At 38.3% G+C, this 13953-nt stretch overlaps 1 protein-coding gene across 1 annotated transcript in view; it reads right to left on the reverse strand.

Annotated features, from left to right (window-relative positions):
- Nucleotides 1–13953, reverse strand: part of Chc (clathrin heavy chain) — a 39171-nt gene that overhangs the window by 24295 nt on the left and 923 nt on the right. Inside the window, exons 2-6 of the mRNA XM_045769662.2 lie at nt 4728–4935; nt 3525–3575; nt 3233–3331; nt 2756–2970; nt 2421–2600 (exon numbers count right to left, since the gene is read on the reverse strand). Of these exons, the coding sequence (XP_045625618.1) occupies nt 2421–2600; nt 2756–2970; nt 3233–3331; nt 3525–3575; nt 4728–4935 (753 nt within the window). The remainder of the gene's footprint in view (nt 1–2420; nt 2601–2755; nt 2971–3232; nt 3332–3524; nt 3576–4727; nt 4936–13953) is intronic.

The raw sequence follows: 13953 nt of genomic DNA on the forward strand, positions 1-13953 counted from the left end.
TTTTGGTACCAGAATGAATATTATATCACATAAACTTCTATGAGTAAAAAAAAAAATACACAAAGTATGTTTGGGGGTGTGGCGAGCGTGTGGCAGTGGGTTCCCGTTAGCCGTTGATATATCCAACACGTGGAAAATATTTGTATGTGTTATGTATATGTCTGTGTAGGGAATTTTATTGCGATCACTGTCATACAAATTATAAAATGTTTCAACAAGTATAAACATGACAAACATCAAACGAACGAAAACAATGCGTTCTTTTCTGCTGCGAACGCATACTGAGCGACGTGGTTCTATATTTGGCGCTTCTCTTACACATGCTTTGTACAAATGTTATACATTTCATCTTATAGAAAATTTTATTGCGAACACATTGGTATAAAAAAGAAATACGTACATAGAAAAGTAGGGTCAGGAAACGTATAAACTTTCCAAGCACGATTTTCCCCCTGTGTTTTCGCCAGTGTGCTCGCGGCTAACTACTCTCCACTTCACACACTCTTGCGGGTGGGCAATTACCTATATTAAACATTCATATGCATATGTCAGTGTAGAGAATTTTATTGTGATTCCAATGATACCAAAATTAGCGATGTAGGACAACTGTAGGCTTCGCAACCATTAAGAGAGTGGAAACATTTTGTTGCTGTTTGGCGCTCTCGGCGAGTGATCTGCATAGTTTTTTATTTGGTGTTGATACTCCTTATGCTTGGGCGGCATTTTATAGGTATGCTCTTATAGACAATTTCATTGCGAACACAGTGATACCAAATTTAAATACGTGCGCCTTCAATTATTGTCAGGACAGTCAAAAGAGTGTACACTTTTTCGGTCTTACCGCATAGGCGCGCGAAGTGCCGAAAGCATCTGGGGTATTGTTTTTTTTTGAGCGCCGAGAGCGCGAAAGTGTTAAGTGTCCCCGCGGCCCGGTCCTCGACCAGGCCTCCACCCCCAGGAAGCAGCCCGTGACAGCTGACTAACACCCAGGTACCTATTTTATTGCTAGGCAACAGGGGCATAGGGTGAAAGAAACTCTGCCCATTGTTTCTCGCCGGCGCCAGGGATCAAACCCGGGACCACAGGATCACAAGTCTAGCGTGCTGTCCGCTCGGCCGACCGGCTCCCTCAAATAATTAGAAATGCATTTTTTTAGCATTTGCCATTCCATGTGCTATTAGAATTTGATTGCCCTCAAATTGATGATGTAGGTTTTATTCAAATAGATAACGGGTATCATCATTTGAAGACTATGCTCAAGGCTTTATTATTACATACATTTTTTTTTACCCTAGTGACAGGTTACTGGGTATGAGCCCACTGATTTAGTCTGGCATTCTGATTTTATTTCCTTTGGCCAAAGGAATGTTTTCTCTAAGCAAATCCCTCATTCTTAGCTAGGAATGGAGTTTTAGTGCTTACTTATCAGTGACTATGTTGGACTAAGATTCACCTTTTGTGCCCCCCCCCCCCACTCCTAGCAATTTATATCTGATACACTGATTACTTCTCAACATTAATGTTCTCACCATATTAGTGCAAGCTTAGTTTATTCAACCATCAGTCAATCTATCTAGCAGTTCTCCCAATTCCTATGGCTGTGATCAAGCTAAATCAGCAATGCCACAAGCTTATCCCCATGCTCATGATCTACAAAAGTTAGCCACTCAAAGTTCTTCTCCACTAAGTCTCTTGCTGACTTCAAGACTTTGGTTGTTTTAGATATCAACCAGTACATACACAGTATGGTTTGACATCCAGTACAGTATTCTCACTTCAAAGAAAAGTATGTTGAACAAGTACCATAAGAATTGTGCAAATGCCGATACAAAACGAATTATTATAACATTCACTATAACTTAGTGAACATAATTCGTAATAAGGAATTAAATAAATTGTATTTAAATAAAGTTTATCTGTAAATCGTGTTAATTTTGTTTATGATCTTAAGTGCATGTGTAGAAATTTGATGCAATTTTAACTATTTAATAATCATTTAAACAAATTATCCATCATTAAAAATTCCCCAAATGGTTGCAAGGGAACTATACCCAACTGAAAACAAAGCTCTGCATTTATGACTGCAAGAAATTCAAGCTTCTGGCCAATCCAAAGGTTTATAAATGTATCATTCACTAACAAAATGGTGGGTGTGTAAGGGGTTAAGTTACATAATAAGGTGAACTATTATTTAGTTCTAAATAAACTAAATAGTTCCTAATGTGAACTAAATATTCTAACCTTTTTCACAACATGAAAAATTCTAAATTGCATCAATTCTTCTCTTGCTCTATTATCCATGTGCTCTCAACAATAGATGATATGAATAAAAATTTATTTACTCATTTCACAAAAGGATATTCAGCATATAAATTTTGTATCAAAAGTCAATACATGGGACACATGCAATATGTACTGACCTGCATAGCCACAGGAAAGTCATTCTGTGCCTCAGGTGGGAAAAACACATCTACGTTCTTTTTTGTAAAAGGCTGGTTGCCAGCTGCAGGTTGCCCAACTTCAATAATGTGTAACTTGCCACCTTGAGCATTGCGCACAGCAAAGCAGAATAGGGTCGAGTGTTCCGCATTACCTTCCATCTGTTAAAAGGAGAATTATTAGCTTGCAAAATTAAATTCTACATTAAATCTAAATATTCATTATTATTAATCTATATAATGTGCTATTTGACATGTACAGCGGACTTAAGACTAAACCCAGAATAAAATACCCCCACCATTACTTTTTTGTTTACCTTAAATGATGTAAAACCTGCAGCATGACCCTCAATAGGCTGGCTAGCTTTCCTGTCTATACTATACAGCTGCATGAATCCCACTACACGATTTTGCTGTGCAGAGATACCAATAAGTAACAGCCAGTTCTGTTTAGAATCTGCACGATAGTTTATAATTTGGCAACCATTTAGACTGCTATGACGATCAAACATCTTCTGTGGCTGAGCATCTCCTGAAAAAGAATATGGCATAGTAAAACACTTGGGCGCATCATGATGCTTCAAGATAACAAAATGTCCCCACTGTAAAGTTAATGAAGACCTTAAATATTTACATAGGGCTGTATTCACACAATATGCAGGTTAATGGTAATTTCACTAATACTATTTTTTGCACACCTTAAAAAAACATGACAAAAAAATCAAGTTTACAAAAATATGCAACACCTTAATATAAAAATTCAAAATTAATAAACACCTGTTAGAATAGCTTACCATCCATACTCCAGTGGTAGACAGCTGTCTCAGTCACGAGTGCCAGCTTATTGGTGGAGATCCATTTCCAGAACTGTATTTCTGTATCCATTGTATGAGCTGCAAATATGAAACCAAGTGGTAATTGCTGATCTGAAGTTTAATAACAATACCACTAAGTAGCAAGAAAAAGTTAACTTTCTAAACTTGAAATATTATAGCACTATCAACCAAATGAGCATAAATACTGTGCTAAAAAATTCCTATTTAAGCAACAGTCAACTGTTCAACAAACATTAGGCCAGTTCATTACCTTTGATTTTGGTTTTCATTTCAATATTGAATATCTGCAGTGTCTTCTGAGCTGGAATGAAAAAAAAACATTCAATTTTAATCTATGTATAAATAGATTATAGTATCAAACTAAAGTACCCAATCCTCAACTTGTGTGATCAGCTGTAGAACTTTTCTCCAGATATTAAAAAACAATTTTATCACCTTAAAAATTTACTAAGCCCTCAAAACATTTAAAGAAATGTTCATTATCATTTGGTCATCAAAAGCCATAACATGAAAAAAATTAGCACTGGGCTTAGCAAGTGCACACAAGTTGGAACTTATAAAGGAAAAACCAGGACAATCAATTTTGTAGCAGAGTAGAGTTATCACTGGCAGAAAAGAAAGGCAAACCTCTCTATCCCTTTATCCCACAGCAATGCTTTCGTTAATACTTTTCCATGAACATTCTAATGAATAAAATGCACCATCTCATCTCAGAATTTCCGAAAATCACCACCTTAAGCATTCGATTTCTACTGTACTGTACTTTCATGACCAAACTCCTGAAATGCATAAACAGTGCTGGCAGAGGTTATCAATGCACCAAGAGGTTATCTTGGTTATCAAGAGGCCCGGAACGTTTACGGTCAGAGGCTAGGAGGCTAATGTGTCGATAACAATGGGCCATGCCATCACAATTTTATTTATTTGTTGGAATCAATACTTTGTAATGTATTTAATAATAATTTACTATTATTTAGACCCCTTTTACTGCAATCAACAGTATTGATTACTTCACAGGAAGTCATTCCATGTAGTAAGTGAATGTTGCCAAATGAAACCATAAACGTTTCAACATCCTGAAATGTTGAATCCAAACATCTTAAGCTCTTAATCCATCGGGAAAGAAAATAGCAAAAGAAAAATCCTTTAGATTCAGTGTCAATATTTTTTTATCGCATGTCTGGATGTGTCGGGACAGCTCCAGTTATTTTACAAGAGAAACACAGGTACAGTATAGTGATTTTTATCATCATTCATTCAATCATTGCGTGCTCTGGCTCTGGTCCCCGGTAGGCCTAGAACTCCGACTGACTGTTGCCACGGTCTAATATATACACATAAGCCCGGTATAGCTCCGTTGAGCCGAAGGGGTTCTCCACAGAAATAGTTTTTACACGCAATATATAAACCAAAGTTATTTGAGTCCTAAATAGCCTCAAACTGGAATACTTACCTTTAAGAGCAATAACTTTAGATGCTGGATTCATGATTGCGGAATCTCCCGAGATGGGACGTCTGATGGGGTTGGTTGGATCAGCCATGTCAATAATCACTACCTGTGCGGTTTCTCCGACTTTCTCTCTGACACAGATGAACTTGTCAGATTCCATGGTGAGGGTATTAAACCCAATGTTGGATGCTTGAATCCCCACATTGGTGAGCTGAAATAGTTAAGCTTTAATTAGAATACCAGAAAATAAAGTAAGAACCACTTAGTCACACAGTATAATATAAAATTAAGTTAAAAGCAGCTGCACAGACTCTTAGCGTACTTCTAACATTGATCTTTAACGAGTCACTTACAAAGACCAAATTGCATAGCTGCTGGGAGAAGGCAAATGTGGTACCAATTTACAGGAAAGATGAGAAAAAACTACAGTGCTTACATAATTCTTGTGCACATGTTTTACACAATCATAAAGTTGAGGAAATGGCTGCCTTTATATTAAATATGGCATCAATTATAAATTGTGTGTTATATTGATGGTTCTAGTAATGATAGTACAATACTGTAATTGTTAAGCATCAGACCCATCATACTCGGAAAACACATTGCAATTCTTTGAATGATTGTCAAGCCGGTGATCAAAATTTATATAGTACTGGACTGTATAATATTCATGAAATGTGCCCTGTGAGTTTTCTGACCTGAAACCAGCTATTGCTCCCAGTATAGTGTCACCAAGAACCGTGATTACTGCTCCATAATAAATACAGTGCTTTAAACTGAACAACTAATCAAGTATAACAACATATGATGCAAATAATAAATTAAGTCTACCATGGAAATGATACTCCACAAAAGGAAGAAATTAAATGTGATAATCAAATCCATGCATGTGATTAAATAATGTAAACAAACCTATGAACAATTAATAGTTACAGTACAGAACTAATATTTGTAGTTGCAGTTCAAAATTAATAATTACTTAGAATTTGTTTTTAAATATTCTTATTACAGTCCCAGCAAAATAAAAACAGAATAGTAAAGCAATCTCTCAAGATGGAGAATGCATATTAAAAATTTGTTTTGGTAACTTGAGGCTTTTAATGTGTGTAGTCGAGCAGTATACTGTAGTTCTAATGGTCCATGTCTTCTATTTCAGATATTTTGCCACCCTGGAGAGAGGGGGAAGGAGGATATAGAACAGTAATAGCAGTAGCTATCAATAAGTCTCAGGAGACCATGGAGTTGCGCTCTGGTTATTGGTCTGGAGTGGCCAACAACAGCAGTACAGCATTCTATGCAAAATACCACAAGTAGTCATTGGAGTGTCTAGGTTCCCTTGTTTTGACGAGTCTCAAACTTTGCCTTATTTTCCAGGCTGACATGTTCTCCAAATGTTAGATTATTATTAGCCATTATTCCTAGCTACTATACATAATTGCATACTATGAGAAGAGCTGGTTGTCTTTTAAACAGTATCCTGCCATTAAATCATTTTGCAAGTTACCAAAAATCTAGGAGTAAATTATTTGTAACCATAGGCAAATGCAGCCAAACAGGAAAACAAACTACCTGGTTGCAATAATTGAGGTTCATATTGATTAACAGTACTATAGATTGTAAAAGTACAGTATCTCCAGTTTAATAATGCAAGCCTGTTTAGTCAATTTACAAAAAGCACATGTTCCCAACTGAACATGTGCTGTACAGAATTTTAGTTCCCAAGTCCAGTACTGTACAGAATTTTAGTTCCCAAGTCCAGTACTGTACAGAATTTTAGGTTTAGTTTTTTTGTATAGTTTTATTTTCTCCTGATAGTTCCCTCCCTCCCAACTGAAGAAAAAATAAAACTAGCCAAAAAACTAAACCTAAAATTCTGTACAGTACTGGACTTTGTTTTATAACTCTCAACAAATTACTTTATCCCATGATCTATTATGGGGTTGTCTCAGCAGACATTTTACCAGGAGGGTCCATCACTACAAATATTTTACCATTTTAAGCTCTATAAACTCTCATATTATTCCACTCATTCCATCCAAAATAATGGCCACCTGCCTCTACCCCTTGACCCCCTTATTACAGCATTCATGTTAAACTGTTCTCTGGCATTCTACTGACATGTCCATACCAACTGAAGGTAATGTACATTGACCACTCCTCTACACATTTCATTCCCTCACCCATTTGACTCTGATCACATCTTATTATCTTCACTCTGTTTTTGTGAGCACATGCCCCCTTTCCATGCCTAAGTTTTACTTCCATATATCAGGGATAATCCTTCAGTTCTTTCTCTACTCATTCTATCATTTATCATCTCTACTATTCATTACTCTAATACCACCTTCCATACTATCAATTTTTCCTAGATTGTGAAATGTTCTAAATTGTGAAATTTCCTAACTATTCAAAACTTACTACCCTTTAATATGTTCCCCAGTTTTATCAAAGTTCAAACCAGTTGCAAACTGTCTTGCAACCACAAAGACCAAAATCCATGCCATACCATTCCCTTCTCTCATACTCCATAACCTTACTTTATCCTATAATGACCTTTAACTTACTAGTTCTCTTGCACATACAGTACTTAACATCTAACCTTAATGCTCAGTGGCTCCTGAGCCAACAAACATTGGGGTACCTGGTGGCAGTGTCAGGACTGCCCTAAATTTAGGTGTTCACACACCCACGGGGGTGAACACCCAAAAACCGAGAATGTTATTCTAGGTGTTACTGAAGAGTATTGAAATGGAGAATATTACATGCATGATTATAGTGGCAAAAGTCCTTTACAAATGGGAGATATGATACTCCATCTGGATACTGGTACAGTACTGTACTAGGATGTCCAGACGTGCCGTGCACTGTACTGTATCAGCGGCCACTTTCTTTCTCTGAACGTTGTCATGTAATATTACATGTATAGCATACATTCAAGTATCGCTGCATCAAAGTTTCCTATCTTGTGTCTTAAGTTTCCAAAATTTTATAATAAAATAATTTGGCTATTATGCCCAATAATAACTTAAAGTATCAAATAACCAGAGATGGTATCCTACTACAGTATACTTTATAAAGATTTTGGGACTCATTAATAAACTCTCTCCCATTAAATAGACATTTAAAAATTCTCACAGAATGCTTCATGACAAATCACAAGTTATGCTTTTTTGGCATCAAAAGGCAGCATCCAACATTTTTCCCTTTGGAATGTAAAAAAAATGAATTTAGAAATACTGTTCTAAACTTTGAAGTTTGTTCTAAACTTTCACTATAAGAAATGCGAAAGGACTGTGCAAGTATTTCAATCAAAATGCCTGAAAATTCCAAAATTCTAATACTGTACTTGTTTTCATGTCAGTAATGTTTACCATAGGTTTAACTTTTTGATTAAAGAATTACAGTATTGCACTGTACATTCAGTATACTTGTATGCAGTATCTTACTCATTTAGTATAAAATATATATTTAAGACCACAAGAATGAAGGCAACAAAGAAACTGAAGGAGGTCTAATGGGCCCATAAGAGGCAGCTCCTATTTATATCCACCCAAACTCATTTATATACAATATACTGTATCTAATCTACACTTGAAACAATCCAGCAATCCAAGTTGCACCATAAATCTACGCTACAGTACAGTATTTCCAAACAAATATTTACCCAGGTCTCCTGAATCTAATCCATTACAGTACAGTATATTCATTGTTTCATATCCTATTTGATGTTTATATATTTAAAACCTTGTTTCTATCCACTTTCTTATACCTTTTCAGCCAATAGTATACTTCAATCATATTACTTTTATTCATCTAGAAAATGTAAATTAAGTTCTTTTAACCTCTCTTAACCCTTGTGCTGCTCTGGGCCTTAATGCCTTCAACACTGCCATGTGGAAGAAATTTTTTTTTTTTGTCCAAGTGTTCATTTTTGTTCCCCGAGCATGAGAAACATAATAAAAAAAATCATAGGTGGCATATTCTGGTCACAATAGGGCGAGGAAGTCTGGAAAATAAAAAGGCATTGACAGAGCAAGCGTCTGAGGCGGCCTGCTCCACTCAAGCTGTCAGGAAGGAGTTGCCACAAAGACATTATTACCTAATTATTTCAATGTGATTATTTTCTTTGTTTATTTTGCAGTAATATTACTGTATTCAATAGCGTGTAGTGTGATATATTTATATAATAAAATGTAGACATATTTAATTAAATATGACCGAAAAAGTAAGATTAATAATTCTGACACGAATTTTCTCAATCTTTCGTACATTATGCTTCACTGTTGGAGGTAAATCAAAAATCACTTCTCCAAAATTCATTTTTATTTCTAGTCTGACGCGACACGGGCGCGTTTCGTAAAACTTATTACATTTTCAAAGACTTCACAAATACACAACTGATTAGAACTTGCGTTTCCCTGATTTTATATCTACATTTGAGTGAGGTGGGAAGGGTGATGTGGCATTACATTTGAGTAAGGTGGGAAGGATGATGTGGCATTAGAGGATATTAATAGGGTATTAAAAGTATCAACACAAGACAGAACACGAAACAATGGATATTGAATAGAAGTGTTTGTAGAAAGCCTATTGGTCCATATTTCTTGATGCATCAAGAAATATGGACCAATAGGCTTTCTACAAACACTTCTATTCAATATCCATTGTTTCGTGTTCTGTCTTGTGTTGATACTTTTAATACCCTATTAATATCCTCTAATGCCACATCATCCTTCCCACCTTACTCAAATGTAATGCCACATCACCCTTCCCACCTCACTCAAATGTAGATATAAAATCAGGGAAACGCAAGTTCTAATCAGTTGTGTATTTGTGAAGTCTTTGAAAATGTAATAAGTTTTACGAAACGCGCCCGTGTCGCGTCAGACTAGAAATAAAAATGAATTTTGGAGAAGTGATTTTTGATTTACCTCCAACAGTGAAGCATAATGTACGAAAGATTGAGAAAATTCGTGTCAGAATTATTAATCTTACTTTTTCGGTCATATTTAATAAAATATGTCTACAGGAAAGACTGCTACCAAAATATAATAAAATGTGTGAACTATCGCTATACTCAAAATTATGGTGTGCATATTAGTGATTCATTTATTATGTTCATAAAACAATAAACAAATACAGTAGTTTTGCTGTTATACTAGAGTGGCGCCTTAATTAACGAGTTTAATGCATTCCGACACCAAGCTCGTCATGTGGGAACTCATCATGCGAAACAACAACAAAACCATCATCGGTGTCCGAGAACCAGCGGGAACGCTCATTAATCGAGTGAAAGCTCGTCAGTCGAGACATTTTTTGCAAGTGGCTTGCTCGTTACTCGAAATGCTCGTAACTGGAGCCACTCGAGGTTTCACTGTATATACACACGTTATATAAAGGTATCTGCATGTTTTATTCACCATAACTGTACAACTAAGCTTGTATGGCGAGTTCAGGCAATATGAGACTTAGCTACACACACACACACACAGTCAGCTGGTGGCTGCCTCCCTCACTGGTTCAAGGCTAGATGCATTAATATTTCTCCTCCAACAACACTTTGTGGTGTTATTACACTATATACAAACATTATATATATAAGTATCTACATCTTTTATTCAACATAACTGTACAAACAAGTTGGTATGGTGCCCAAAGAGCATAATGGCCACCAGTACATAGCATGACATGCCATGCAGACGATGCCACCTCCCTCACCAAAATGGCTGCTCCTAACATACTCCTATTGCTGTCATTACACTCTTTACACACGTCATATGTAAGTATTTACATTTGTGTTTACCATAGCGAACCCCTAAGCTGGTAAAGTAAGTCCAGTCAATAAAAGGTGGCCACACAGTCAGAAGATGACACCACCTCCCTCCCTCAGCATTACTACTCCTACCATAGAGCACAGTGCTAATTATCACCACAATCCTGCTATTATCAGAATCCTGGTCATTCTTCTCCAATGTCTAATAATGTTTTATGTCAGTCTTCTCTAATACTATCACCACTAAATAGCAGGTTCATATATATATATATATATATATGTATATATATATTGTTACATATTTAGGCAATGCTGCATTCACAAGCTGAACAGCAGTGCTGTTAGCTCATGCTGTGTGTGCCAGCCTTGGTTGCTCACTCATTACCGAGGCTCTCACACCAAGGAACGTTACCCACGATTTTTTTTCCAAGATGGAGTCTGTTTACTATCGATCATGGCTGGACTGCCTATCCCTCGCGAGGCATTTAAAATCGTGCGCTAGACCCCTCAATCATATATGTATGATACGCGCCATTTCGTGACAGTTACTCCCATCGTATATGTATGTATTGCACCGTTTAATAGTTGAGGAAGGTTTTAAATTCTTGTAAATAGCTTTCACTTATGTACTTCTCTGTACATGTTCCTAGTGAATTTATGTTCATTCTATAGTAGAGACCAAAAGTGAACTACAAACTTAAATTGGGCAAAATAATGAAGTATATTAGATTTCTTAATGCTAACATTTCTAGAAATAAATTCCTGTACCCTACTGCTTTATTGCTTACGTTTATGAATGCAGGCGATGAGTCACAATAATGTGGCTGAAGTTATTGGTACAATAACGTGACTTCACCTTATCGTTTATGAATAATTTTTTTTGTACTCATGATCCTTGATACCTGCTTGATGGGGCTGTGGCAGTTCTTTTACTCCCCAAGCCTGGCTTGCAGAATAGAATCTTGGGCTAAGCCTAACTTGTGGGAGTTTGGTCCACTAGGCTGTTGCTTGGAGTGGCCCGTAAGCCCACATATCCACCATAGCCCGTTGGTCCGGCACTCCTTGGAGAAAATTTTCTAGTTTTCTCTTAAAGACGTCCATGGTTGTTCCGGGAACATTTCTTATACTTGCTGGAAGGGTGTTGAACAACTGTGGACCACTGATGTTTATAGTATTCTCTGATTGTGCCTATGGCACCCCTGCTCTTCACTGGTTCTATTTTGCACTTTCTTCCATATCTTTCACTCCAGTATGTTGTTATTTTACCATGTAGATTTGGGACCTGGGCCTCCAGTATTTTCCACATACTGTATATATTATTTGATATCTCTCTCGTCTCCTTTCTAGTGAGTACATTTGGAGAGCTTTGAGAAAATCCCAATAATTTAGGTGTTTTATAGTGTCTATGTATACCGTGTATGTTCTCTGTATTCCCTCCCTCAATAACCATGACTCAGATTATTTCCACATTCAGATTTTGCAATTTCAACATTGTCCAGCTCATATCTGATAACTTATCTAAGCTCAGAACTCTACTACTTAGCACTTAACTGCAGCTGGCAATCTCCCTTTCATTTTAAGTCTAACTAGATTGTCTTCTACCCACTTTGTCTTCTTTTGAATTTATTTCTTTTTGTGACTGCAATTTTTCAAATGTAGTAAGAGCTCACTAATTTGAACCTACATCATAATCCACTGTCATATCACCCACTTTATCACCCACCCACTTATCACCCCCACCACCAGTTTCACTGCACATCAACATAATCCCTCACGATTTTCTTAACTGAAATCTGGCATCCTAACAGTTCTCTTAACATCTTCATGATTTGTTAAATCAAATTTCTCCATGATAACTATTACCCAGTTTGTTGCTTTTTCCCATCAACATTGCCCATTTCTAGTACGGGAATTAAAAATAAAGTATAAATAATTTTCGGTTGTACGGTATTCTCACCGAGCTCAAAATTTTACTTGTGTAAAATGGTACAATGGGTCAATTAATTCCATTCACATAAAATTGTCATCCACACTTCCATGGAAATAAACATGCCATTCACCTGGGCTCTAAGAGACGAACCCCAGGCCTCACGCGTGTGAGGCTGAAGCTCTATCGACCGAGCTATTGAGTAGTCTTAATAACGAAAGATCCCAAAAGCAGCATCCTGCCAAACTGGAATTTTTTACTTTCCCCTGACTACTACTGAAGCTCAGAGGAATTAGCGAGTCATGCCCACATTATATAAACTGTCATCCACACTTCCATGGGAATAAACTCCCCATTCACCTGGGCTCTAGGACTCCAACTGCAGACCCCCATGCATGCGAGGCCGAAGCTCTATCGACCATGCTATTGAGTAGTCTTAACAAGGAAAGATTCCACAACCAGCATCCTGCTGCCAATTTAATATAGATTTGGTGATCAATTTCAATATTAACTTAAAACTACTAATACTACATGCATAAAATGTTATAGTAAATATTTTTATAAATCCACCATTCCATTACAATACCATTGTTATAAAAAAATTTACTTGAAATTGAGGATTGTTGAAAATTGGAAATAACGCCGATCTGCATGAAGTGAGAGCATCGCTCTATCTTGAGGTTATCTTGAGATGATTTCGGGGCTTAGCGTCACCGTGGCCCGGTCCTCGACCAGGGGTCCTTGTTACACATCCTCCCAGGAAGGAGCCCGTAACAGCTGTCTAACTCCCAGGTACCTATTTACTGCTAGGTAACAGGGACATCAGGGTGAAAAACATTTTGCCCACTTGTCTCCGCCTCAACTGGGGATCGAACCCGGGACTTCAAGACTATGAATCCGAAGCGCTGTCCACCCAGCTGTCAGGCCCTCTACCGTCAAGCCCAAGTGGTTGATGATATAGTTACCGAATAACCTGCCCATACAGCAGGGGATTACAGCTTTGACGCTGTATATACCCTCAGTGCCAGGCCCACCCCTCCTAGGGCAGTGCCAGGCCCACCCCTCCTAGGGCAGTGCCAGGCCCACCCCTCCTAGGGCAGTGCCAGGCCCACCCCTCCTAGGGCAGTGCCAGGCCCACCCCTCCTAGGGCAGTGCCAGGTCCACCCCTCCTAGGGCAGTGCCAGGTCCACCCCTCCTAGGGCAGTGCCAGGTCCACCCCTCCTAGGGCAGTGCCAGGTCCACCCCTCCTAGGGCAGTGCCAGGTCCACCCCTCCTAGGGCAGTGCCAGGTCCACCCCTCCTAGGGCAGTGCCAGGTCCACCCCTCCTAGGGCAGTGCCAGGTCCACCCCTCCTAGGGCAGTGCCAGGTCCACCCCTCCTAGGGCAGTGCCAGGTCCACCCCTCCTAGGGCAGTGCCAGGTCCACCCCTCCTAGGGCTGAGCCAGGCCCACCCCTCCTAGGGCTGAGCCAGGCCCACCCCTCCTAGGGCTGAGCCAGGCCCACCCCTCCTAGGTCTGAGCCAGGCCCACC

The sequence above is a fragment of the Procambarus clarkii genome, chromosome 10 (genome assembly GCF_040958095.1).
Source record: "Procambarus clarkii isolate CNS0578487 chromosome 10, FALCON_Pclarkii_2.0, whole genome shotgun sequence".
In the NCBI taxonomy this organism is placed as follows: Eukaryota; Metazoa; Arthropoda; class Malacostraca; order Decapoda; family Cambaridae; genus Procambarus; species Procambarus clarkii.